The 26,817-nt window shown below is 58.2% G+C and overlaps 1 protein-coding gene across 2 annotated transcripts; it reads left to right on the forward strand.

Annotated features, from left to right (window-relative positions):
* SRC (SRC proto-oncogene, non-receptor tyrosine kinase) lies at window positions 1-26,333 on the forward strand. 2 transcript variants are annotated; one of them, XM_069034143.1, is made up of 13 exons: window positions 1-27; window positions 12,591-12,665; window positions 16,126-16,375; window positions 16,595-16,694; window positions 20,493-20,591; window positions 21,331-21,434; window positions 22,628-22,777; window positions 23,033-23,188; window positions 23,346-23,525; window positions 23,606-23,682; window positions 23,854-24,007; window positions 24,162-24,293; window positions 24,638-26,333. In XM_069034143.1, the coding sequence occupies exons 3-13, from the start codon at window positions 16,135-16,137 to the stop codon at window positions 24,844-24,846; spliced, it is 1,602 nt and encodes a 533-aa protein (XP_068890244.1). In that variant the 5' UTR covers window positions 1-27; window positions 12,591-12,665; window positions 16,126-16,134; the 3' UTR covers window positions 24,847-26,333. The 2 variants fall into 2 exon arrangements, with proteins under 2 accessions (XP_068890244.1, XP_068890245.1); XM_069034144.1 differs by lacking the exon at window positions 1-27 and adding an exon at window positions 10,548-10,625.
* Window positions 26,334-26,817: the final 484 nt, after the last annotated feature.

The following is a 26,817-nucleotide window of genomic DNA, read 5'->3' on the forward strand; positions in this document are numbered from 1 at the left end:
CGGCCCCGCTGCGCGGACAGGCGGGAGGTGAGTGGTGGCGGCGGCGGGGGAGCCCCGCTGTGGGGCGGGCGGGGGGTCCCACGGTCCGGCAGTGGGGTCCGGCGGGGGGTGCCCGGGGTCCGGCAGTGGGGTCCGGCGGGGGATGCCCGGGGTCCGGCAGTGGGGTCCGGCGGGGGATATCCGCAGTGGGGACCGGCGGGGCTGCGGGGGGATGCCCGCAGTGGGATGCCCGCAGAGGAGTCCGGCGGGTCGGCGGGGAAATGCCCGCGGTGCCGCGAGCTGGTTGTGGGTCCGATCGGGGTTGCTGGCAGTTTGGCAGGGAGGCGATGGGTCCAGCCAAGGATGCCCAGGCTGCCGTGGGGCAGCTGTGGGTCCAGCAGCGTGGGATAGCCGCAGCCCGGAGAGCTGGCTGCGGGTCCCCTCAAGGATGCTGGCGGTCGGGCGCCGGGTGTCGGTGGGGCGGCTGTGGGTCCGGCTGGGGGTGTCACTGGCCCATCGTCTGGTGGGTCACCCGTGGGTCCGGCTGGGGGTGTCACTGCCTGGCGGGGTCGAGCTGGGGACGCAGGGGGTCCGGCGGGGCGGCCCCGCCTGCCTGCAACTCCCCTTTGTTGTGCTCAGGGGCTGTGGGGGACCCCCGGGAGCGCAGGGCGGGGACAGCCGGGCTGTATGTAGGCCAGGACATGAAATATTCATCGCCCCCCTGCTTTGATGTCTCGTGATCCGCTTCCCTTGTCGTGTTTGTTCACCGGTGATTCTGGGGCCGGTGTCCAGCCCTGGTGGACCTGGCAAGTCGTGCCCCTCGCCGTGCCCCTCGCCTGCCCCTTGCCGTGCCCGGCTTGCTCTTCTGCTGGGCGACTGCAGAAGAATCGGCTTCTCCGATTTAAGACTTCATCCAGGCGGGAAGTTCCCCATTACAGCCTGGGCGATCCAACCTCCATGTGTGGCTGCAAGTGGTGGCAGTGGCGTGTCCCCACTGTCACAGCCCCCAGTGCCATGGAAGAGCATTGTGGGTTTTGCTCTGAGCCACAGTGGGGTCGGGATGAGGTTTTATCCTGCTCAGTGCCCAGACAGGCTGTGCTGCATCCTGGGGCCACTTGGGATGGACGCAGGAGGCAACCTGCAGGGATGAGGCCGCTGCCCAGGGCTGTGTGCATGGGGACAGGTGTGGTAGGGGGTGGCATCTTGTGGCGCTGATCCTGGCATGATCCTCTCTGGTGTTGGGCATCCTGTCAGAAAGCTGTGCAGCCTCGTGTGAGACCTGCTGGACTGAGTGGGGATCTGCTGCATCTCCTTGTGTTTTGCTGGCCCTGTACAGCGCACTCTTCCCTGGCTCTTCCTCACCCTGGTGGCTGCTGTGTTGTGCCAGGGCTCAGCCCTGGACTTGGTGCTAGGAAGTGACTGTGGTCCTGGTCCTGGTCCCAAAGATGTTGAGCAGCAGTTGTAGGTGGCAGGGAGCAGGGAGCACGTTGTGCTGCCCTGTGTGTGCCATGGCCCATCCTCCTGGCTCCCCAGAAGTGATGCAATGGAAGGGACATGATGTGACATGCAGCCGGGGGGGTCCCTCAGGACAGGTTCCACCGCACTGTGGCATTAGGAGCTGGGGACAGTGGAGGGTGCAGAGCACAGGGTTCCCCCGAGGTGAGCTCCTGCCTGTGCAGCAGGGACAGGGACAGGACAGCACATAGCCAGCAGTGCTCTGTCAAACTGCATGAAGGTGGCAACAAAATACTTGATTTTTCTTTCTCCTACCCAGCTGGTGCTCCCAGAGGAGGAGGTGCTGGGGGTCTCTGTTGCTCTCCTCTCCTATCGAGGAGATACCCACTGCCAGCACAACCAGTGCGAGAACCGACTTGTGACAAACCTTCCCAAGACCCAGCCATTAATGATGGGAACCCGTTTGTCCCTGCCAGGCTTGAAGACCCCCTCAGAATGCAGTGGCTCATCATGTGCCCAGGCCCCCCATGCAGCAGGTGTTGGTCAGACAGTCACAGGGCTGCCCAGGAAGGTGTTAGGAAGGGGATGTGCAGGAGGACATCAGCAATCTTGCACTTTAGAGCAATATCCTTTCTGTCATTTCCACTGTGGGGCTGCTCCTGACACCTTTGCCATAGAGTTTGATCCTGGCTTACCTATGCTAAGCCATCAGCTTCAGCTGGCTCTGGACCCAGCCAGAGCAAAACCTTGGCACTCGGTGTCTGAGCCGAGGCCCATGTGCTGGCTCCCTGGGGAGCTGTGTCTCTGTAATCATTAGCCAGTTAATGCTTATATATCAGGAAAGAACGCCTTTGCTTGGGAGATCGAGGGTCAATTCTCACTTCCAAGCTTTGACCTGGGAGCAGCAGGGCAGGGGCTCCTCCAAACACCTCCTGGCTCTACCAAAACAGCCCAAGACAGGGTTATTTATGGTCTGTGCAGCAGCAGCGAAGGGAAGTCCAATGTTCCCTGTCTCGATCGTTAGTGGCCTTGCAGTGCTCCCTGTGTGATGGAGATGCCCTAATGATAGCTCTGCCCTTTAATGACTTTGTGCCAGAGTGATGGAAAATCGTGGAGGTTCCGCGGGGAGGCAGAAAGGGCCGTCCCAGCCCCTACTGGAGAGCTGGGGGATGAGATGAGGAGAGCGCTGCGGTGACCGACCAGTCTGGAGGCTCTGCTGCAGAGACAAGAGGGTCCTTTTCTGCCTTGGTGGCACGGAGGGGACATCAGAGATCCTGAGGCAGGGATGGCCTTTAGCAGCATCCTGGGCAGCTCCTGCAAAGCAATGTCATTTCACTGGACTCACTGAGGCAAGCAGGGGATGGACCATGGGGCTCCCACGCTTCCAAATCCCATCTGCCTCTCCCTGTTACTGGTGCAGGATCCTGCCTGGCCTTTGAAGTCATCGCAGAGCTAAACTCTAATCTAATGAGACCTGAAGGACTTGGTCCCCAACCTCTCATTTAAACAACCAGCAAATGCCTGTAAGATCTTGAAAGAGAAGAGGCAGGAGCGAGCAAGCAGCCTGCACCTCCTCCCAGCATGTCTAAGGGGGGGAACCCGCGAGCATCCCTGGGACAAAGCACTGGACTCCTGGCACAGCTGTGGGAAATTGGAAAGCCTATCTGAAGCGCTATTGTTTCCTGTGCTGTCTATTTTGCAGCTCGGTTTCCAACTTGTTTCTTTATCTCTTGGAACAATTTCCCATCTGAGCTCACTTCAGCAGTGCTCCGCATCTCACTCCGAAGCCCGCCTGGAGATGTGTCCAGCGTGCATCCCATCGGAAACGGCCTTGTCAGACAGCAGCACATCCCTGCACTGCTCCCTGCAGAAGGGAGCCCTTTAATCCCATGCCCAGAGAGCGGCTCGGACCTCTGGATGGAAATAACCATCCATGCATAGCTGTTCCTGGGACAGGAGCGTGGATTGTCACTGTTTCCAGTCCAAGCTCCTCTTCCCGACCGCCTGTAGCTGTGGGTGGTGCAGTCCAGCTCCCCGGGACTCGTGTCTTGCTGAAGTTTCCACCCATCAGCAAAAAACATGCCGTGTGTCACGGGGCTGTTTTAAAGCCTTTGCTTCCTCATCGTTTAAATGGGCAGCAAACTGGGAGATAGTCCAGTATACCTCAGAATCATGGGGTGGTTTGGGTTGTAAGGGACCTTAAAGCTCATCTCATTCCAGTTCCCCTGATCATCTAGTTCCAGACTTGCCCAGAGTGTGCTCAGGAGGGGCACCCAGGCCCCCAGCTCAGTCCCAGGTTGACTCAGTGACCTCGGCGCTGGCTGCGTTGGGAACCGGTGCCGCCGTGCACATGGCTCTGCACACGCGTGCTTTGCAAAGAAAACCCTGAAACAGATTTCAGGAACAAATGTGGTTTGAACCTGGGCCAGGAACCAGGACCTGCAAATCTGCGTATTGCGCTGACTTCCCTTCAGGCTATAGATCTGCTGGCTGTTCTCGCTGGGGAGCAGGGAGGGGTTTTTGAGGGCTGGGGGCTGGCCAGGCTGCCAGAGGCATCGGCTGCTGGGTGAGGTGGGGCTGGTCATTGATTTTAACTCAGCCCTTAAAAAACTCCGCCCAAGCCCCTTGACTCCATGTAGTCTCAGTGGAGATGTAGCATCTGAAATATCCATAGGCTGGCACGTGGGATTGGTGGGCTTGTCTGGAGAAATGTGGGGAACAGAAGTACCTGGGCATTTAAGGCAAAAAAATAAGAAATGGGGCCCATGCGTAGTGAGCCTGCCCTCACCTCACAGCCATGGGCCCCATGTCAGGAGGGCACTGGGATGGCTTTGGGGTCTGCAGCCAAGGCAGACGTGTGACACAGGGACATTTGTGACTTGAGCTGTGCTGTGGTTCTTTCCCTGTGCTGCAAGACTCAGAGGCTGGCCCTGAGTTTCCCAGCCCATGCTTGACCTGTTGTGCTCTCATTCCTGTGACTGTGAGGTTTTGGCTGGCCCTGAGGCCCCTCTACTGTGGAAGGATGGATGGATGGATGGATGGATGGATGGATGGATGGATGGATGGATGGATGGATGGATGGATGAAAACCTGACTGCATGCTGTGAAAATAGCTTCCACCCAGCACAGCTGCTCCCATCCTTCCTGCTTGGCAACCTTGGCCACCAAAAACCTGGGCAATAAGGGTAAAAGCCCCTTGCTACATTGCCCCCTCCACCATGGGAGAGGTTAACAAGTCCAGCCTGTCCTGAGCAATGTGTCCCCCTTCCCATGCCAGGCACCAGTTTGGGGGCAGCATGACAGGGTCAGGTCAGTGCTAAATTGATCCTAAAAATATCTCACCTTGGGGCATTCTTTAGCAGTAATTTGGGGTTGGAGGTGTAGTGCTGTGTCTGAGTTTCACTTCTCCACCTTGCTTTCCCACTGCGTTCCTCAGTTTCCCCCAGGAGCACCTGAGAAGCTGCTGTTGGAGTTGGTGAGGTTTTACACAGTATGTGCCTCAGTTTCCCCCTCTCCCAGCCCCACTGCCCTACTCCATGCACACATCACAGGTAAAGCCTCCCCTTAGGCAGGGCAAATAGAATCTGATCTCCATGAAGCACAACCACCTTCCTCATCCTCAGCTGCAGCTGCAGCCAGCGCCAGCAGCAGTGGGGTCGGCCAGTGCTCTTCTGGGCTTCAGATGTTCCTGGGTGGAAGTGCTTGCTGACTCATGCAAAAAAACCTACACGAAAAGGCTGTTGGTGTCACGCCCTGCTCAGACGGGCCCTTTCCTCCCCCTGCCCATCAGGCAAGTGCTGGTGGGGCCCTCCTGTGCTGGGAAAGGGATTGGGAATCCTTGGCACAGCTGGCGGGAGCTTCCAGTGAGCACCATGCTGCATCAGGCAGGGAGGGTGACGGGACCAGGAAGGGTGCAGATGTAGCTGCAGAAGTCACTGACCAGGATGAGTTCTGTGCTCCGACACCAGGAGCAGCTGGGTTTGGAAGTGTGTGGGGTGGGAAGGCTCAGGCTGCTGGGATCGGTGTGTGTGGCTGGGGCTGGGCAAGGAGGGCAGCTGGCTGCCCACCTGGCTGCCTGCACAGGTGCAGGTGTGTGGGGGTGTGCACGTGTGTGGACACGCTCCCCTGAGCCCTCTGGGTGCTTTGGGGGCGGGCACAGCTCTCGTGCTCCTGTGCTGTGGTCCAGGGGGGCTGCTCTGAAGGCACTGTGAGCCACAGGTGATGGGAAGCAGAGGAGACGCCCTTCATCCCTTTGTCCCTGCATCCCTTCACCCTGTCCCTTTAGGATGAGCAGCACGAGCGAGGGCTGGAGAGATGCCATGGGAGGGTGCAAGGTCCTCGTGTCACTGGTCACATCCACCTTACCCACAGCCCATCTCTGTTCCCCACCACGACTGCAGCAAGTGGTGCCAGAGGTGTGCAGAGCCCAGCTCTCTGCTCCAGGAGTGACAGGGATAAAAGACACCAGCTCAGCATTTTTCTTTGTTTTTCATATGCTTGGGCTGTTGATAGTGAGCACTGTCTGGGGCTGCACCTCCCAGCTGGATCCTCTCTGGTGTGAGCATCCCGCTCACCCCAGGAGCAGCTGGCAATCCAACACAGCTTTTTGGGCTTGGGAATGCTTTTTGAGGCTGGCTGATCTCCGTTTGCCCCTCAAGACCCTCCCTGGTTGCTTCCTCTGACGCATCCTGAGCGATGCTTTGTTTTGGTGGTGCAGATGGGAGTGGCTGTGGGGACCAGCATCTCTCAGGGCTCTGTTGCCAGTGATGTCCTCGGTGTTCCAAGGCCAGAGCCACAGTCCCATGCTGTGATCACTGGTGTGGGACCTGCTCCCGGTCCCACCCATGCCCATGGAGGTGAAAGTAGGAGTCGAGTGAGCATTGCTGGAGGCTGATCCCGATCACCCAGCCCTGACCTGCAGCCACGCATAGCATGTGTGCATTAGGGCTGGTGGCCCCACGGGTTCCCCAGAGCATGAGGCTTGTGTTGGGCATATGCCCCAAAGTCCCAAAGTAACCCAGGAAAATAATCAGCATAAATTTGCTCTGTGGGATCCTCCATATTTGAAAATGATCAGGGGTCTGCAAAGTGGGAGGTGTTTGAAATCTGTGGCAGAAGAGCCTTGGCCTCTGCTTGGCTTGTCCTTCATCCCCTCCCATTGCAGTGAACCCCAACATGAGTCCTGCCAAGTCCCCGTGGCTCCAGCTGGGAGAGGGGAAATTCCCAGCTCTGTGGGTTCGTGTCAAGAGTGCACATACCCACATACCCTCCCCGCATTTTCCTTTTTTTTCCCCACGAGTGTTTCAGTGCCTGTTCCATGTCAGAAGGGCTGTTGGGAGGTTTCCTGCCACGGGGGTCCTGCAGGACCCCTCAGCAGGGCTGATGGGGCTGTGGCTCTGGTCCTGGAGGGCCAGTGGAGCCCCGGGAGCTCCTTGCCTGGCTGGACTGGATGGGCTGGTTTCTCTGAAAGTGGAAATGTTTTAGCAGTGACGCCAGCATGGCCAGGGGTGGTTGTAACTTGCTCGGATCTGGAGCTTTTCTGCCTCCTGCGTTCCTTGCCCCCTTCCTCCCCCTGCCCTGGAGATTTGCCGCCTGCCTGCGCTGCCGTCTCGCCCGGGTCAGAATGGGTGTGGCAGCCCTGGAGCCATGGCAGACGCAGGTGGCACCACCGTTTTGTCCGGATCTGAGACACCCGTGAGTCACATCGGCCTCCTGCTGCCACCTGCCCCTTCCCCAGGAGCCGGGCAGGGCACGGAGTGGGCTGGGTGCTGCCTCAGCCATCCCCGGCGAGCACCCGGGGTTGATATTCACTTCCAGAAAGCAGAAGGAAACCACATTTCCTGGAGCCGGGGGCTGCCTGTGCTGGGAGAGGCGCTGCAGAAATGGGGAACAGAAATCACCCCTCCTCCTCCAGGGGCCAGCTCGTGTCACCAGGTCTCCATCAGCCCCTCCAGCTCAGCCAGTCCCTTGTCCTGGTGCTTTGCCTGGAGGAGGATGGGAACAGCATTGATGTGATGGGCCATGGGAAGCTGAAGAATTAGGTGGCAGGCAGTGGGAGCTCAGAGGTGCCTGCATGCCCAGGGGCCAATGTTAAAAGGGCACATTTTGAGGAGTGTGGAGCCAGAGGGCTGTTTTGGGGAAGCATTGCCCCGTGGCACCAGGCAGTCCTGGTGGCCAAGAGCTCCAGCTCCTAATACCATTCCAGCTTGACATCAGAGTTTCCCTGCCCAGCACCGTCTCTTCCCAGCCCCCGGGGCACTCCTGCCCTTGGAAGCATTTCCTTTCAGTTTCCTTCTCCTGGACTTGGCAGGAGGAGAGCGGTGCCCTCATCACCTGCCTGGGAGAAGCCAGCTTCAGGTTAATGCAGGCCAAAGGCTTTGTGTGCCTTGGAAAGCATTTGCTGGAGCTGGTTGGGCAATTCCTGGCTTTGGCTGGTGTCCTGGTGGGAATGCTGGAAGTGCAGGCTTGAGTCAAGCTGGGAGGTACTGGGAGGCATCCCTGCTCTGACTCGGAGCAGCACCAGCATGGTCAGGCTGCACAGCACCCAGCCAGCTTTGAGCATCTCCTGTGGGGATCCCACCACTACTCTGGTTCCTGTTCCTGTGTTGGACCACCCTCAGGGTGAGAAAGCTTTGTTTTCCCTTCTCTAATTGTTGGATGCCCTTACAGTGCAGAAAGAATGCACCCACACACTGACAGATCCAAAGACGTGGGGCCCTGTCGGTCCCCAGGCCTGCTGCAGTGCAGTGATGGGGATGTGACAAGGTGTGGCAATGGGCACCTTCCCTTCTCACATCTCTCAGTGGAGAAAAGGCTTAAAACTGAGTGCTCAGCTCAGCACCAGCAAGCACAACTTGCAGCACATTCCGCTTCCTCCCTTCAGCTGCTTGCATTGTTTCTGGGAGATAAGGCTTGTGGCTTTCTCCTGCTAGCCTTATGCAGGATGGTGCTTGGGGGTGCCCAGTGTCAGGATGCCCCTGCCCTTGCCTGGTTTTGGGGTGCTGTGGGGGCAGGAAGGGTACAGCCTGCAGCTCTGTGTGGCCACTGATGTTGGCAGAGCCACTGCCCATCACCCCAGCAAGCCAAAATCTGCATGTGGAGGGGTTGACCCTGTGATGAGGGTAGAGCTCAGGCTCCCTGCATGCTCCCAGTGTGCATGTTTGGAGTTTCCCAGTTCCTTGGCCACGTGAACATCCAGAATGTGCTTGTGTGCTTCTCAGGGTTTGTTTTGGTCTTTTAAACTCCTTGTTTTGACATGTCTTTTCGGAGGCATTTTGCATCGCTCCTGACCGTGACTCTCCCCCGTGCTGAGGGGGAGTGAATTTGGATGGTTGATCTAATTATCCTTTCCCCTTTTTTGATGCAGTGGCCTCTGCTGTCTTGGGCTGCGGAGCTTTAATTAAGATGGTTTTAATTTTAACGGGAGTTGACAGGGTCATAGAGGAGCGGTTGGAACTTCTGTCTGTGGGGAGTGTGTAGCTGGGGCCCCTCACAGCAGCTGCACTGCTCTCCCTGCTCCAGCCATTCCTTCATCTGGAAGAGCTCTCCATCAGCTGGGGGGAGCCAGGAGACGGCTGGAGTGCCTTGGCTCAGGTGCCTTCAACATGCAGTTACTGGGCGAAGCAGAGATCCCAGACAGGCACTGGGGACACCTGCCTGTGGCTTCCCCCATCCCCAAATTGGAGCTGAGTGATGAAGTGAGCACCTCTGCATTGCTCCTCCTGTTTTAGGAATCAGTGCAGCTGAGAAATGAGTGTCCTTGTGGAGGAGAAGGGCTGGAGGCACAAGCCAGATGTGCCCTCACTGCGTCAGCCGGGCAGGAAGAGGGTCTGCAGCATCACAGCCCACTTGCGGGGCTGGGGCAGCAGCTCCCCCTTTTCACAGCTCCTGGGACTCATTGCAGTGAGGCTGGTCCCAGCCTGGCAGAGACGAGCCTGCGTTCCCTGTCTTGTACTGAGCAAAGTCTGACGGCATGGGACAGGGGACAGGAATTGCTTTTTCCATGGGGGACACGGTGACTGGCTGTATTTGGGTGGCAGAGGGGATGGTGGGCTGAGCCGGGCCAGGGAGGCTGTCCCCAAAGCACCGGGGGCTGTGCTGCTGCTCGCTGGCCCCCAGCTGTGATGCTTGCCGTGGGAAAGGGCAAAACCAGGAGCATCCCCTGGGACAGAGGGGGAAACTGTTCTGCGAGCATATCCGGGGCTGTGTGTCCTACCAGAATGTGGGGAGGGAGCGGAGAGCGATGCGGGCGGGGAAGGGGGCAGGGTGCCACTTTAGGATGATTAAAAGACCTCCTCGATGTGGTTACAGCAGCGCTGACCAAGCTGGGACTTCAGCCGCAGCACTGACCCCGCTCTCTGGGGGCCACTCTGGCAGGGCCACCGCTGCTGCCGCTTCGTGCCACCCACGCAGGGGGACGCGGGGGATGGCAAAGTGCCCTTTGGCTGCCTCCAGCCTGGGACCTCTTGTAGGCAGCGTCCACTGGTCCTGCACGGATCTGCCCCGGCTGGCCCCTGGCCCGGCTGGGAGGGGGTTGGTTGTGTGCCAAGGGGACGGAGGGGCTGGGTGTGTTTGGTGCGTTTGCTCCATGCCTCTCCCTGTCCCCGGTGCCGGCTGCCGTGGGCTGGGTGCCTTCAGGCTGCTTTGTCTCGCCCGCCGTCCTGCACGCTTCATTTTTCAGTCTGGTGTGAGACAGTCGCCGTGATTAATCTCACCGGGCTCTGCGAGCTGAGGACACGGCTCAGCTCGTCTCCCTCCATCAGTGGGTGGGTGCTGGTGCTCCCAGCCCCTCGCCACCTCTCCTCCAACACCCCTCACCGTGCCTGCCGGCAGTGCTGCTCAGCACCCACCCAGCTTTGGAGCAGCTCCAAGGACAGTGCCTGTTTTGCCAGAGATGCTTCCCTCCCCAAAGCTCGGTGTCGGGTGTTGGGCCCCAGCCTGTCGCGGCATTTCCCAAGGTTTCTGCCTCTGCTGTGTTTTGTCTACTCCCAATCAGTGTCTTTTGTTAGTGTCTTTGCAAAGACGATAAGATCGCTTCCCCCAGCTCCAGCCCGCTGTCAGCCCGCCCGTACCACGGCCATTGTATCCTTGAGCGATCCAGGCGCAGCGGAAAACAGCCGGAGCGGGACTCGCCGGGGAGCTGCCAGGTTCCCCTCGCTGTCGCCTTTGCGAGAGCGTCTCTCCACAGGGAGGTAGGGCAGAGGATGGAGCCGTTTCCTGCCACCCAGCTTGCCAATTAATTTTTGGGGGGGAGACAGCCTGGAGCGTGGGTGTTGGAGGCGTGGGGATGCTGGGCAGTCCAGGTGGCATTTCCAGCGCCGGCAGTGGAGGATGGGGATGTCGCTCTTTCGCGTGCCGTGATCTGATCCGAGCTGAGTTGTGCAGCCGAGTGTGCTTCATTTTTAATTGCTTTTGGAGAGGGGAGGGCGGGGTTGGCCTCTCCTTGCTGCGGCCTCTGCCCCGGGCAGGTTGCGTGGCTGAGCTCAGCCCTGGCACCCTCCCCTCTGGCTAGGGAGGAATGGAGGCCGGGAAGACCCCAAATGCAGAGCCAGCAGAGATAGGTGGGGATGGCAGTGCTGGCCAGTTGTGTGAGCCTGGCTATGGCTGTGCCAGTGATCTGCTGATGAGGATGGCAGCCCCACTGCCAAGCGAGCAGCAGGACAGTGCCAGGCTGTGCCAGATGTGCCAGGGAGTGCCAGGCTGCTGCCACCAAACAGCCAAATCTGGCAGCGTGAGGTTGCTAGTGCATCCATCCCCCCAGGGACCTGCCCCTTTCCCATCAGAGGACCTGGCACCTCGCTGCTCCAGCGCACGGCTGACCCCAGGCTGAGGCATATTTGGGTTTTCCTCTTGGCTGCTTTGGCCCTTTTTGGTCTAATCGTGGTGGTGGCCTCGCAGCATGAGCCCGTGTGGCAGGGACATGGGCACCACGTGTGTACGCGGCTTTATTTGTATGTGCTGCAGCCTGGAGTTGGGGCTGCAGCTTCCCCCCTCCATCCCGCTGTGCAATCATTGCCAGCCAGTATTTGTCAAGTACAAATTACAAACCATTCAACGTCTTAAAGAGCTGCCAGTCAGCTCCCACTCGTTATCCTAATCAAATGCACTAAAAATAGTGACAGAACTTATTAGCGGGGGGAAGGGGAGGCCATGAAAACAAACCTGAGGTGGGACACGGCCCCTGCATGCAGCCACTGGGATGTTCCTCTTATATGAGGTGTGAAACCCGGGATGTTCCCCTTGGATGAGGTGTGAAACCTTGGCCCCAGCTGGGACAGGAGCCTGTTGGGATACTTCTTGGGGCCTTGAAGTGGGGTCCCTCTATGCGGGAGCAGGAGCCCCTTGGGGGTGGCTGAAGCCTCTGCCCAGTGCTGGGTGAGCAGGGCTGGTTGGAGAGAGAATTTCCTTTCTGTAGGAGAAGAGGGAGCAGTTCCTGCAGGATCTGGGGCTGGGAAAGGGTGGCAAAGCAGGTGAGGGGCTGCCCTGGCTCTGCGGGGCCATGTCCTGCTCTGCTTTCCACTTGAAGCTCTGCCCCGAGCTGCTGCTGCTGCTGAGAAGCGTCCCTCCGTCACACACACTTGTGACAGAAAACTGTCCTTTTTGAAAAATTTAGCTAAAATACGCTTTTCTGGATGAGTCAGGGCTTGAGCAGCACAGGTTGCTCCCATACCTTGTGCACGGTTTGTGCCGTAGCATTTGTCTCTGCTGTTGGGGATGGAGCAGGTGACTCATCCCGGGGGACGAGGTCTCTGCTTGGTGGCCCACCATGCCTACCGCAGGTCGTGGCTGTCCGGAGATGGAGCAACAGGGCTGGAAATGCTGGTGTGTCTGGAGGAACTGGCTTTGCTTTTCCCGTGAAAAATCCCTTTGTGTGCTGGGGGTGTCTGTGCTCCCCTTCCACTCTGGGACATCGCCTGAGGCGGCTCCAGCCGCCTCCTCTCCCATCCCCAGTGGGTTTGATGAAGTGGAGCAGAGAATCATCCCTTCTTCACACATGAGAGATCAGAGCGAGCGGGTGTGAGCGGCCGGCCCCGCGCCGGAGGGATGGCGAGGAGGAGGAGGATGAAGGCAGCCCTGGGCACTGGACCGTGGCGTGGGGGGAGAGGGTGTCGGGGCGCGGGGGCTGCCGCGGGTGCTGACGCTCCCTCTCCTCGCAGGCTGCAGCGGGAGCTGAGCTGAGTTCGCCGGCAGCACCTCCCCACCCCGCGGCGAGGCTGTAGCCGAAAGCACCGGTAAGACATCGCCGATGGCCCGGGGAGGGGGGACCGGGCTGCTTTACCCTCTGGGGGGCTCACAGCTGCGGCACTGGGTGCTCTGCCACAGCCCGATTGGCCCTGGAGCATCCCTGGGTGGGCAGGGTGCAGGTGCAGAAGGCAGAACCCTCCCTGGGTGCTCGGCGTGGCCGGCCCGGGCGGCAGAGCTGAGGCCTCGCAGCTCATGCCGGTGGTGGTTCGCGATGTGCCGCTGGCGCTGCCCCCGGAGCGGAAAGCAGGGAGTTCCTGCAGGCTGCGACGTGCCCGGGGTGCTAATCCCCGCCGCAGGAAGGCTGCCTGTCCGCCGCCTCGCATCACTCAGAGCCGAGCACAGGGAACGCTGGCCGGGCTCCAGCCCTCTGCACAAGCCTTGGGAGGGGGAGAGGGGCAGTCCTGCTGAAAACCAAAGCATTGGCCGCGATGGGGAGCGATGCCGAGCCCCCCACCCCAGCGCTGTCAGCTGTGAAAGCACGGCAGCAGGGCAATATCCCACTGGGCATCAGCCAGGCTGCCCCGGCTGGGTGTTGGTGGTGCTGAGCATCCCTGCAGCCTGCTGCTTGTAGAAATGCTGTATTTATTAGACATAAATTTATTAGACATAGACACAGCATAGCTGCTGGCAATGGGTATTTTTTGCAGTCTGGCTGCTGCGATGCTGTCCCAGTGGTGCTGCTGGGGTGTGCTGGGAGCCACCACACTTCCTTCTCTGCCCTTTGACTCTGGGGGGGTTTCATTGACGACTATGCCAGAGGCAGGGGGGTCTCTCCCTGGTGCCTCTCGAGGACCTGAGTGCACAGCACATTCCTGCTGTCATTAATCACTCCTTTGCCAGGCTCTTGCACAACCCTGCGTTCTTCCAGGGGAATCTGCACCCTTTCCTTGCCGGCTGCCAGGGGGATGTGGGAGCTGTAAGGGTTTTCTCAGCCCCCTCTCCTCCCTGGGGACAGGTGGAGAGCCACAGGGCTGAATCCACCTGGTCGTGTTGGCCGAGTTACCTGAGACTCGGAGTGGGGATGGTCTGAGGCTGCCAATGCCTCTGGGCACAGTTTGGGGTTGCCAGCCTGCATTTTGCACTGGCCACATTGAAGTCAGAGAGGACAGGTATTTAGATGCAAAGCAACAGGAGAGCTTGGATTTGGGCTGGCTGCTCTGCAGCCCCTTCCCCAGAGAGCTGTGGGCTCGTGCTTCCTCCTCCTCCTCCTCCTCCATCTTTGGCTCTTGTGGCCAAAGTCCTGACAGCTGGACTGGGCCCTGTCAGAGCATCATCAATGACCAGCACATCCAGCAAAGCCCTTGCCCAGGAGGATCAGCACCCTGGTGCAAGGTGGGAGCTCTCCCTGCCCAAACTGCTTCGTGAGGAGGGATGAACTCACAGTTCATGGTGTCCCTGGCCAGGATGTGCCTGGAAATTGCACATCCTGTGCCCACAGCCTCACAGGTGTGAAGGCGAGGGCCCCCCTGTTTTAGGGACGTGCCTGGGAGATCCACTGTCCCCCCTCTCTGTGCTCTGCTCCTGGCTAATCTCTGAGCATATTGACTGTTTTATACCCTGATTTCCTCAGTACACTGATAAATAATTTTCTGACCCAGGCTCTGAAAATGTGCTTGGGCAACACTTGTGCTCCCAAAGTGCTGCAAAATCCACCACCCTAGCTGGGGTGTTTTCCTGCTTGGGGAAGTGCTGCTTCCAGGGAAACTCTGAGCAGCTCTACTCTTGCTCACAGTCCCGTGGGGAGTCACAAGCCACACGGTCACAGCCCTGCCATGCTCCTGCTTTTCTCCCTGCACTGCTGGCATCCTGGGAGCCCCAGCAGGTGCCGGAGCCCCGGGCAGAGGTGAGCAAGGGGCTGGCTGGGCACAGGGAGGTGGGGGCTCCATGTCATCACTCCTAAGGTCCTACTCTCCCCTGCAGTTCTGCTTCTACTGCAACAAGCTTTTCAAGTACATTTATTTACAGGACAGGCTCCTTCCCTTTGGCTGCAGGATCTGCCTCTGGATTGCCAGAAGTGACCATTTGCAAGTCCAAAGCTTTTCTTTGACCCTTATTTGCTTTGAGACCCTCAAAGCCTGGCACAGATGTGGGTGGACTGAGTCCTGGGGCAGACAGAGGCATGGTCCCTCCACATCACCTGCATCCACAGGAGGAAGGACAGCTCTGCTGCCTGCTGGAGTGGCTGCTGGAGTCATACCCAGCACAAAAAAAGTCAGTTTATTACATTTCCCAAACCCTGGCAGGATCTGAGCCTGCCGGCATGGGTCACACAAGGACACTGCTGGTCCTCTGTGCAGTGTGGGAGCTGGAAAACAGTAGATGGAAATTGTGTCTTTTGGGAAATCAGCCCTGTTCGTCAGGCAAAGCCCTCGCTGTGGGAGGGGAGCTGAGGGTGACAAGGGAGCAGCTTGTGCCTGGCACCCCTAAGCTTTCCCACAGCAAGAGCTGAGGGCTCTGCCACAGTGGCAGTGGGGCTGTGCAGGCTGCTGGGGCTACCCACGGCTCTGGGGGGCTCAGCCCGAGCTTCTTTCCAAAGCTGGGCTAGAAAAACCCTCTGTTGGATGGGGCTGAGCCTTCCCAAACCCTCATGAATGGCTGCGTCCAAGTCTGCACCCTGTGGGCAGCAGCTGCCTCCTCTGCTGCTTCCCTGCTTGTGTTTCCTTATCAGAGATACTCTCCTCCCTAGTTGTCTCCACCTCCCTTTTCCCTCCTGCCATGCGTGATCTAGCCTAAATATTTCTGTCCATAGCTTCAGGACACTGCTGGGTATCCTGCCATCTTTGGAGACTGCAAATAATTCCCTGCCTTCATTTATGTCATTACCTTGAAGGTATTTATAGAGTGTGGTCTTGAGTGGAAAGGAAGGCTATATATAAACTATTTGACTATATATAAAGGCGATATCCCTTGGTCCTTAGCTGCAAACTGCCTGAAACTGCTCCTGATTTAAACTTTTATCCCATTTGCTGCATGTTTTGGACTTCAAAGGTCCATCTTCACTACTTAAATCCCCATCCTGGTGGAAAATCACGTGTAGGAGGAAACGTGGGGACTGAGCTATGTCCCATGGCAGATGCCTGGCCCCAGAGCTGCCACAGTCTCAGCACAGGTCCAGACTCCATGCTCAGCATCCTTGCTCTTTACTGCCACGGCTCAGAGTGCTTCCCTCTGCTCCCAAAGCGTGTCCTGGCAGTTTCACTGGCTGCTGCAGCCACGCAGGAGGTGTCTCGGTGTTAATGAGGGGCGATGGTATCCCAGGGCAAGGGCAGGATGGCCAGACTGCCCGGCAGCTGCTGCTTGAACAGACTCCAGAGGTTGTTTCGTTTCCTGGTGGGCAGGCATCTGTCACTCGAGCCCTGGGAAACAACTTCTTCTTATTAACAATAATAATTACTATAATAATAACAATAATAATAGAAGCTGTCTGGATGTCTGTGTCTCCTCCAGCCCGGGACCATGGGGAGCAGCAAGAGCAAGCCCAAAGACCCCAGCCAGCGCCGGCGCAGCCTGGAGCCCGCTGAAAACACCCACCATGGGGGTTACCCAGCCTCGCAGACACCCAGCAAGGCGGCTGCTCCCGACACCCACCGCACCCCCAGCCGCTCCTTTGGGACCATGGCTGCTGAATCCAAGCTCTTTGGGGGCTTCAACACCTCTGACACGGTCACCTCGCCGCAGCGTGCCGGGGCGCTGGCTGGTCCGTGTGGGTTGGGGCTCGCCAGGGTGGGGAGGGCCTCAGGCTGGTCTTGGTGGGTTTGTGTCCAGCTTCTTGGGGTCTCGGGCTTTTGAGGGGCTCTGGGCTTGGGGGAGAAGCAGATCTGTGTTATCAGCCAGTGGGAGGATGGTGAGAGGGTGGTGAGCACTGTTCCATGGCCACACCTGTGGCTGTGCCCCTCCTGAGTGCTCTTTGTCACAGGGGGAGTCACCACCTTCGTGGCCCTCTATGACTACGAGTCCCGGACTGAAACGGACTTGTCCTTCAAGAAAGGAGAGCGCCTGCAAATCGTCAACAACACGTGAGTGTCCCTGTCCCTGCAGCCAAGCCCGTGTGGTGAGCTGTCACCTCTGTCCCTGCTGTGGAACCCCCCACCCAGCCTGGCAGGACCAGCTCTCCCAGGGGTGGGTGCTGAGAGAGATGTGCCAAAATGCTCATGGACACGATGACTTGTCCAAGGACACTGACACTGGAAGCAGTCACTTGCCTGCTTCCTCATCCTCCTGGCCCTGCTGCTGGTCACTGTGGCCTCACAGCCTTGTCACCAAGCCACGTCCTCTGCTTGCTGGCCATTCTGTGCCCTCCAACACAGAGCCACGTCCCCACCAGTCCCGTCCCCCTCCGTGCTCAGCTCCCTTTTGTTTGCCTGGACACATCCCTTAGCTTCATGGGTGCTTTCCCCTGTGCTTGTATGCTGTCTCTGGTCTCAGCTTCTCTCTTGACTCTTCTTTCTCTCCCTCCATGCTGCCGTTTAGGAGAAAAGTGGATGTCAGGTGTGTATTGCACATTCTTACTGTTATTCAAAATGACCTAAATGACCAAAGCCCATCTGCTGCCCACATGAGGGCAGGTTGGATGGAGCAGGGCTGGGAGGAGATGATTTCCAGATGGTTTTGTGGTTGGTTGCATTTGTCCCACCTGAGTGATCAGAACAGAGCAGGGAGTTCCTTCCCATGCTGGGGAACTGTTCATTCCAGAGCTGTGTCTCCACCTGGGAGCTCTGAACCCATCCCCTTCCCTTGTCCATGCCTGGCTCCCCTCTGCACTCTCTTTCCAGTTGGCTCTCCACTCCCCCCTGGCCTTTGCATTTTTCTTTTGCATTTTTTAATTTTACTTTTATATTTCATGAGTGGCTCTGGTGATTCAAGTATTCCCTTAGGGGTCTGACCCCCTGGTTCGCTCTCCATCCTGCTCCCCACAGCACATCCATCACGTGCAGGGCAGCATGACCAGCTGGAATATGCTCCTGAAAATGATCCTGCATTAAACCCATGTGTGGTCTGTCCTGACAGGGGGCACACACAGTCCAGAGCCTGGCTGGCAGAGCCAGTGTCCCCAGCCATGGAGCTGCCACAGGGTCCCGAGGGTCTGCAGCTCCTGCTCCCCCTCCACTGCTGCCTTCCAACACAGGCACCCAAAACAGCTTTGCAAAGTCCAAGGGTGGAAAGATGAGGGAACATCCCAGGAGTGAGATTTCTCCTGAGATGCTTGGGCAGTGTGGCACAAACATGTTTTCAATCTGATCCTTGTTCTCATTGTTCTGATGCTGTTTATTAATGGTGATTTGTTTTGTCTATGAAGTCTGGGATGGGCAGCGTTTCAGTGTTGCAGGAAAAGCCTGAATTTGGGAGTTTTGGTGCTTCTTACTTTCAGTCTCAGCAGTGTGTGAGCTCCATGCTTGAGTTCTGCTTTGGGCTGTTGCAAAGTGAGCTCTGGAGGTCCAGATCAGACCCACATATGAGGGGAGATTTTTTATGCCTTTTATCAGTTCTGGGGTTCTGCACTATTTTTTTCCTCTACTGCTATTTTTCAAAGGCTTGGACAGAGGGAAAGGTCGGTCTGTGATGGGCTCTGCAGCATCCTGGGGAGCAAAAGGGCTTTTTTTAGTGATGCAGTCCTTTGGTGGAGGGTGCAGGATGTAGCTGTCAACCTTCCCAGTGTCTGTGTGAGTGCAATGTCCACAGGGAGAGAGGCAGTGGAGGAAGCTGGGCAGTCTGTGCAGTGCTCAGGAGGTGAATCACTCTTCTCACTGACCTCCGTGAGATGCTCACACAGTCTGGGAACAGCTCGGGCTGCTGCACTTTGGGGACAGCAACGGGCAGATGTGTGATGTCCCCTTCCTCTAGGGTCCCTGGCAGGACAGTCAGTGCCCTGGAGCTGTGGGAAAGGGACGTGGGTTCAGTCCAGGAAGGGCTGGCAAGTGCTGGGCATAGTGGGAGCCCATGGCCAGGGTGGCTTTGCAGGGTGGCAGCAGGTTTTGGCTGCTCTGATGGGGCTGGGGCTGCTCAGGGTGAGAGGAGGAGCCTCCACATCGCTCACCTCCCTGCTCTGGGTCATCCTACCAATCCACCCAGTTCAGGAAGGCTCTTGTGGTACCACTGCTAGTGGGAAGGAGTCTCCTCCCAGCCAGCAGGCAGCCAGCTGGGATGTAGTGGGATATTTTGGGTAAGACTGTGCAGGGAATTGTTGAAATGCTTTGTTTTGATGATGATGATGATTATTATTTTTTTCCCCACTGAGACATTTTTGGAATAGTTTGTTTTGCTGAATTCCCAGCTTGTAGCCTTGCAGCCCAAGCTGGAATGAAGCCACAAGTCAAAAGCTGGGCATTTTTCAAGCAGATGTTTACTCTGGTCCTGTGGGAAAGGAGCCCAACCAGCCTCCTGTCCCCTTCAGAGCCACCTCAATAAAGGTGACTGGGGCAACAGCCCTGGCTGAGGAGTACAAGCTGCCTGCCATGAGATGTGCTGGGGCTGGAAGAAGCTAAAATGTCATCCAGGGCTGCTGTGAGGCTGGTCCAGGGGCAGAGTCCAGCTCTATGGGTGGGAGGAGATGCCTGGAAGGTCCCCACTATCCCCACCCCACTGACACCATAGCAGGGAGCTGGGGGCCGTGTCTGGGTTATCCTGGTGCTTTGAAGCATCACTGGTTTAGCTGGGAAAAGCACAGGTCTCAAGCAGCTGGTGAGTCTGGAGCAAGGATGGAGGTTTACAAGTCTGCAGGGTCAGGGATGGGTCTGGATGTGGTCTGATGAGCCTTGTAGTGGTGGCTGAGGTTATTGGTGTTTTTCTGTAACATGTTTGCGGACGTTGTCCTGCCAAGTCCTTGAATCCTTACAGTGCTGTTCCCACAAATCTGCAGTTTTCCCGTAGCCTCGTCTCCCTTGTGGTCAGGATGAATTCAGTGACTGTCTTTGATGGGCAAGAAGATGCAGGTGGTGGGAGGAAAAGCCCTGCTGTCTGCAGGAAGGGGAAGCCGCCTCCTGCTGCCCTCTTGTTCTTCTCTATTTGTTGTCCTTCCCAGCCCCATCCGGAGCAGGAGCCGGCGGGAAGGAGGGCAGAGCACCCTCCAGCTCCTGGGGACATGCCTGGGGCCTCTGTGCCCGGGCAGGAGGCATGGACGGTGGCTCAGCTCCAGGTTTTAGGGACAAGGAGCCTCACTCGTGGCTGTGCAGGCACAGCTCTCACTGGGGCAGCAGGAGGCTCACGGTCAGAGCCACAGCCCTGCAGGGTGCCCATCCCGGGGCTGTGAATGGGACACCCGGGCTGGACAGATCCCACTGCATCCAGGCTGGACACCACAGCTGGGCAGGGCTCAGCCCCTGCCCAAGCCTCAGCCCTGTCCTGCTGCTTTTCTGCAGCCTGTGTTTAACTAACTCCCTTGGGTCTTCCTGGTGCCTTTTTTAATCACTGCCATTATTCTGTCGCTTCTCCCTGTTTCCTGTCCCTCCCCTCGCCTGCTGCTCCCTGCTGCCAGGACCCCCAGTGCCTCACAACCTCCAGCCAGATCCCCCTCCCATTCAGGTGGCTCCAAAGGTATTTTGGCTTGCTGGCTGCCCTGCCGGATTCAGGTTTAAAGCATTCCACATGTGGATGGGTGGCCCCAGTAATGAGAGCTCACCCAAACGGAGCCACGGGAAGAGGCTGGCAGCAGGAGCACTCCTGGCTGGGGTCTGGCTGTGGGGTTGGGGTCTGTGGGGCCGCATCTTTTCCCAGTGGGGCTCTGTGCTGGCTCATCCTCCCCCGGTGCCTGTGGGCGGGTGAGGGGCTGGCCAGGGGGCTCCTGGCTTCACACTGAGTGTGTTTTGGTTCTCTTGCAGGGAAGGTGACTGGTGGCTGGCTCATTCCCTCACTACAGGACAGACGGGCTACATCCCCAGTAACTATGTCGCGCCCTCAGACTCCATCCAGGCTGAAGAGTAATTGCAATCTTTTAGACAGTTTATAGCAAACACACCCCGAGTGCTCCCCCTCCACCCCTGCCCCGCTCCTGGGCGAAGCCTCCAAGTTCTCTGGGTTTTTCCTTTTTGTTAGTTTTCCCTGCTGAATGTGCAAACCAGCCTGTCTTTAAGACCATTAAGTGCAGAGCTGCAGTGTGCTTGCGTGGTGGAGGGGTGAGCGGTGGCATAGCAGGACTGTGGATGCTTTTGGTCTGGTTTTTATGGAGAGCCTGGAGAAGAGAAGGCTCCAGGGGGATCTCATTGCAGCCTTTCAGGACTTGAAGGGGGTTCCTAAAAAGGAGAGAGGGAGACTTTTTACACAGGCAGAGGGGCCTGTGAGAGGACAAGGGGGAACATTTTAAACTAAAAGAGGAGAGATTTAGATTAGATGTTAGGAAAAAATTCTTTACCCAGTGGATGGTGAGACACTGGCACATGTTGCCCAGAGAAGTGTGACTGCCCTATCCCTGGAAGTGTTCAAGGCCAGTTTGGATGGCGCTTGGAGCAACCTGGTCTAACTGAAGGTGTGGCACCACATGGCAGGGGAGCAATGCCCAGCCCGGGCTGTACAGGGACATGGCACATCCTGAGGTGCCAGAGCCTGGAGCTGCAGCCCCTGGTCTCCCAAACCTGCAGTGGGTGGGCCAGGGCTGAGCCCCCTGCTTGGGCAGGCAGGGGGGGTAGTGCCAGGTGCTGAGCCACTGCCTTTCTCCTGCAGGTGGTATTTTGGGAAGATCACTCGCCGGGAGTCCGAGCGGCTGCTGCTCAACCCCGAAAACCCCCGAGGGACCTTCTTGGTCCGGGAGAGCGAGACCACAAAAGGTGAGCAGGGCTGGCCTGGAGGAGACCCTCTCTTGGGGGTGTGGGGGTACCCTGAGTCCCCTCGGTCTCTCCTGCTGGTGCTGGTCTCCAGGGAGCTGATGCTGACGTGGCCATCACATCACCGGTGACACTTGGCCTGTGCCAAATGCACTGTTACACCACTGAGCCCGTGGGCTGCAGGGACGCGGCCACTTCTGTCCCACCACTGCCTGCCCAGTGAGTGCCCTTCAGAACATCTCTGCCTGAACAGAGATGGTTCAGCTCATGGCAGGGTGGAAGCCAGGGGTCTCACCAATTCTGGCAAGGCACCCAGGCAGGATGGTCTCTTTTCCTGGCTTTTTTGTTATTGGTTTGTTTGGTTGGGTTTTTGTACACCCCCAACCAGATGGGTTTTTTTGTTTTCTCCTGGTTCCTGTATAGTGACAAAATCTTGAACGTGTGCTTCCTGGGCAGTCAGGCCTAGGGAGTGATGAACTTTAGTCCCTTTTTCAAGTCTGACAAGTCTTTATACTTGTTTTGTGTCTCCCAAAAGCATGAGTTGTGATCTGTGAGGTTTGACTGCCTGAGAATGATGGAAATTTAGTTTCGTTTGGCTCCAAATGCACCTTTGGGAAAAGCCCCTTGATGTTCCCTTATGGTTTTATGCCTTGAACTTATCACTATTTATTTTATCCTGGTGGAAGCAGCTCCTTTAAGCAGCAGCATAAATCTTCCCCTCTGCTATCTGTGGCCCCAGCAACACTACCTTGTTCTCATGTGGGCAGAGCAGAGCCAAGCTCCTGAAGCAATGCCCATGGTGGGATTTGTGGAGGAAGGAATTGGGCCCACCAGCCCCTTGGCTCCTCTCTGAAATGCTGAGGAGTTGCTGGTCAGCAGCTCCCCTCAGCCTGGCTTTGCCTGCTCCTCTCCCCTTGTTAGCACATCCTGTAGGATGGCTGGTGGCAAGGCTTGGCAGAGCTGCTGTGCAAGCAGAGGGCAGCTGGAGGTTGTGATGGTGTGGCATGGCTGTGCCCTTCCTCCCTGGCACCTGGTGCCAGCTCGTGCAGCCAGGAGCTGCTCCCCATCCTCTGCTTTTGGGTGAAAGCAGCACCTCCATACCCAGTCCTGCCTCCCCCATGCCCACCCACAGTGGGACCCCATGGGGAGCACCCATCCATGGCACACCTCCCCCAGCCCCTCAATCCTGCCCACAGGTGCCTATTGCCTCTCTGTGTCCGACTTCGACAACGCCAAGGGGCTCAACGTGAAGCACTACAAGATCCGCAAGTTGGACAGTGGCGGCTTCTACATCACCTCCCGCACCCAGTTCAACAGCCTGCAGCAGCTGGTGGCCTACTACTCCAGTGGGTAGCCATACGGGGTCCCCTGGGGGTCGGGGTGGCACCCTGGGTGCTGTCCCTGCCCTTGCTGCCGGGCAGGTGCTGCAGGGAAGTCACTGCTGAGCTGGGGGACACCAAACCAGTTGTGTGGGACTGGGTTTTAGGGCAGAGGGTGAGGGTTTGGGTACAGGTCCCCAAGGTGTTTGCAGGAGATGTGGGGTAGACATCACATGCCTAAATACCCGTGTGTCACCCTGCTGTTGTCCCTTCCTGTGCCAGAACATGCTGATGGTTTGTGCCACCGTCTCACCAATGTCTGCCCCATGTCCAAGCCCCAGACCCAAGGCCTTGCCAAGGATGCCTGGGAAATCCCCCGGGAATCACTGCGGCTGGAGGTCAAGCTGGGACAGGGCTGCTTCGGAGAGGTGTGGATGGGTAAGGACCACTCCCACCCTGCTGTCCCCTCTGTGTCACCACCTGCATCCTGTCCCCAGCCATCTGCAGATGCCTGGAGCCTGTGGTGGGGGAGCAGTGGAGGGACACGGCTCCCTGCCCCATACACATGTCCTGAGCAGCATGTCCTGTGCCACAGGGACCTGGAATGGCACCACCCGGGTGGCCATCAAGACACTGAAGCCTGGCACCATGTCCCCAGAGGCCTTCCTGCAGGAAGCCCAGGTCATGAAGAAGCTCCGGCACGAGAAGCTGGTTCAACTCTATGCTGTGGTGTCAGAGGAGCCCATTTACATCGTCACTGAGTACATGAGCAAGGGTGAGCATGTGAGGGACACCAAGGGGGCAGCTGAGGGGCTCTGCTCCTCCAGATTGCTCTGACCATGGTTTTCCTCACAGGGAGCCTCCTGGACTTCCTGAAGGGTGAGATGGGCAAGTACCTGCGGCTGCCCCAGCTTGTGGATATGGCTGCTCAGGTGGGTTTGCACATCTCTGGGCCTCCCACATTCCTTGTGAGGGCACTGGCTGCCTGAGCCTCTCAGTGGGCTGTGGTGGCTGTCACTGGTCAGGCAGTGGGGTGCTGGGCTCTCCCTGGGGACCCTCGTGTCACCCTGTCAGCCACAGGCCCCACATGCCGGTCCCCACAGATCGCATCCGGCATGGCCTATGTGGAGAGGATGAACTACGTCCACCGGGACCTGCGGGCAGCCAACATCCTGGTGGGGGAGAACCTGGTGTGCAAAGTGGCTGATTTTGGCTTGGCACGACTCATCGAGGACAATGAGTACACAGCTCGGCAAGGTGAGTGCCCACGGCTGCCGGCACCGCACCCGGGCAGGTGGCACCGGAGCAATGGCCATCGGCCCCCGTGGTGTGCGTTGTGCCTGGAGCCAGCACATGGCTCTGGGTGCATGGGGGTCCTGGAGGCACCCCCTCACCCTGCCTCTCCATCCAGGTGCAAAGTTCCCCATCAAGTGGACGGCCCCCGAAGCGGCTCTGTACGGCAGGTTTACCATCAAGTCAGATGTCTGGTCCTTTGGCATCCTCTTGACCGAGCTGACCACCAAGGGCAGAGTGCCATACCCAGGTGAGGGCTGGCACTTGCTGGCAGAGGCCCTGTCCCTATTGTGGTGCCCAACACCAGCTGTCCATGCCCAGCGCTTGCCCCTGAGCTGCCTCTTCCCAGGTTGGATCCTGCTCCACTGGGGTGAGCAGATATTGTCCAGGATGCAGTGTCCCAGCCACCCTGTCCCACTCTAGTCCCTGAGCAAGGTGACAGGGACAAGTGCTACTAGGTTCCTCTCGCCCTGGGTCACTGGGATTGCCCCTAAGGCATGTCCTGGCAGACACCCTTGGTGTCCCCCCGGGACAGGCACAGTGCAGGACTGGCCTGGCTCTGATCAATGCCCTGTCTCCTCTGGCCGCTCACAGGGATGGTGAACCGGGAGGTGCTGGACCAGGTGGAGCGGGGGTACCGCATGCCCTGCCCACCCGAGTGCCCCGAGTCCCTGCACGACCTCATGTGCCAGTGCTGGCGGAAGGACCCGGAGGAGAGACCCACCTTCGAGTACCTGCAGGCTTTCCTGGAGGACTACTTCACCTCGACAGAGCCCCAGTACCAGCCTGGAGAGAACCTATAGACACGGGGCTCCTCCTGGCACCAGGGACACTGCTGTCCTCACCACGGGGCGCCGAGGGCTGGCCTCCCCACCGCGGGGCTGTGTTTGTGGGGCAGCCCTGGAGCAGGACAGGGCATTAGCTCTGGATGCAGCTGGGGGAGCCACTGGGTTCCCCCATTGCTCACTAAGACTTCTGGCCCGTGTTTAACGAAGCGGCGCTGTCCTGCTGGCGAGAGGAGCCTGTGGGCACCAACGGAGCCAGCTCAGGAGGGCAAGCAGAGCATCTCCTGCCAAGAGACTTGGGTTTCGGGAGACTTTTTCCCCCCACAGCTCTGGGGTGAGCCAGGAGGAATTGGGGGACAGCATCGCCCCACCTCAGACACATGGTCCCAGTCTCCTGCACCCCCTTTCTAAATCAGCACAAATTTCCTTGTCCCTTCACCCTCCCCACCATCTTCCTCTTGGCTCCAGCTCTCCTGAGGATGCTGGAAGAGATGTTTTGCCACAGAGATGTCACAATCCCAGGCTGGCTTGAATGGGGTGATGTGCCAGGGTGGTGGTGGCGGCGGCGGCGTGGGATGACAGCGGAACTCTGGTGGTCCCTCACCATGACCTTAATGGCTGCTGGGTTCTGGGACTCTGAAATGTGACTGCTCCAGGCTCTGATGACCAACACTGTCCCACAGGAGCACCTGGGCACACGATCAAATCTTCCAGCTATGTCTGTTCCCCCAAGGGACACATCTCACCTCTCCCAGGAGCAGGACGGGGGACGCCAGCAGAGCCCTCAACCTGCTGCGCTTTCTCCCACCACATGTTCCAGGTCTTCCAGCCAGACCCTTGGGAAATACCCCCCAGCTGCCCTCCCCACCTCTGCCACCAGCTTTCCCACCAGCAAAGCCCCCTGGGCTGGCCCTGCCACCAAATCCAGTGCCACTGTGGGGCTTGGGTGCATGGCCCATGTAGCTGTTTGGGGTGTGGGAATGTTTTGGAGGAAGTACTTGACTTTCACAGATGATTTTGTCCACCTGGTATGTTTTTAGCTGCCTTCCCTCTACCCATTGTGTCTCAGCTTCCAGGCAGCAGTCCCCATGCAGCATCCCCAGCCACATGCCACCACCTGGAAGTGCTGTGCCACGTTTGCATCCTCATCTCCCCCATGCTCACTCCTAAAGGCCTCAGCTGTGTCTCAGCTGTGGGTGGTTATTCCTGCCCCGCTTTGTCCCACACACATCCCATGGGACTGATCCCTGGTGTCGGCAAGGCAATCCTTCATTCCCTGCCCTCTCCCACCCAGCACCTGCTTGTACATAGCCCTCGAGTGTTCCCTGCACTGTCCCAGACCTTGACTTCATTGCATGCGTTGGTGCCCAGCTGGAAACCTTTCACCATGGTGGTTCACAAAGCTTCACTCCTTCCCCCCCGGGTCCTAGGGACCCTTGCTCAGAGAGACCTGGGGGTCTTTGGATGCACTCCTAGAGCACAGTGGGTTGGGGGCTCGGGGGATGCTGTGGGGCAGGGGTGCTGGAGGGAAGGACCTGGAGAGGGGAGCCAGTGGCTGTGCCCTCCTCTCAGTCCTCAGGCAGTGGGCTTTCTGTGCCTCCCCATCACCTTTGGGATGATGTTTGCCTCTGGCACAACCTCCTCCCAGGCAGCAGACCCAACCCGCCCCTCACCGGTCCCTGCCATGATGCCAGTGTCCTACAAAAGCTGGGTAGGAGCCAAGCATGGGCACGAGGTGGCCAAAACCCCCGCCCCAGATCTCCACCAGAGCAGGACCCAGGCAAGCCACTGCCTCTCACTCACTCCCACAGCTCCCCGGTGTAGTGGTTTGACCAAGCCACTTATTTATGAACCAAGTACATGGTTGGTTGTTTGGTGGCTCCTTTTCTAATGAGTAAAACATTTAAAATCAGTTTGGACAGGCTCCTCAGCAGTATGGAGAAATCCTGCTGGTTTGAAGAGCAGCAGCTGGTTCAATGAATTTTTTTT

This window comes from Aphelocoma coerulescens, chromosome 20 (assembly GCF_041296385.1).
Source record: "Aphelocoma coerulescens isolate FSJ_1873_10779 chromosome 20, UR_Acoe_1.0, whole genome shotgun sequence".
NCBI lineage: Eukaryota > Metazoa > Chordata > Aves > Passeriformes > Corvidae > Aphelocoma > Aphelocoma coerulescens.

Excerpts from the sequence above, each read along its gene's own strand:
- SRC (XM_069034143.1), top strand. The coding sequence starts at position 16,135 with ATGGGGAGCAGCAAGAGCAAGCCCAAAGACCCCAGCCAGCGCCGGCGC. Across the intron at positions 16,695-20,492 it reads CTGCAAATCGTCAACAACAC|GGAAGGTGACTGGTGGCTGG; the intron begins GTGAGTGTCCCT and ends GTTCTCTTGCAG. Across the intron at positions 24,008-24,161 it reads TGAGTACACAGCTCGGCAAG|GTGCAAAGTTCCCCATCAAG; the intron begins GTGAGTGCCCAC and ends CTCTCCATCCAG.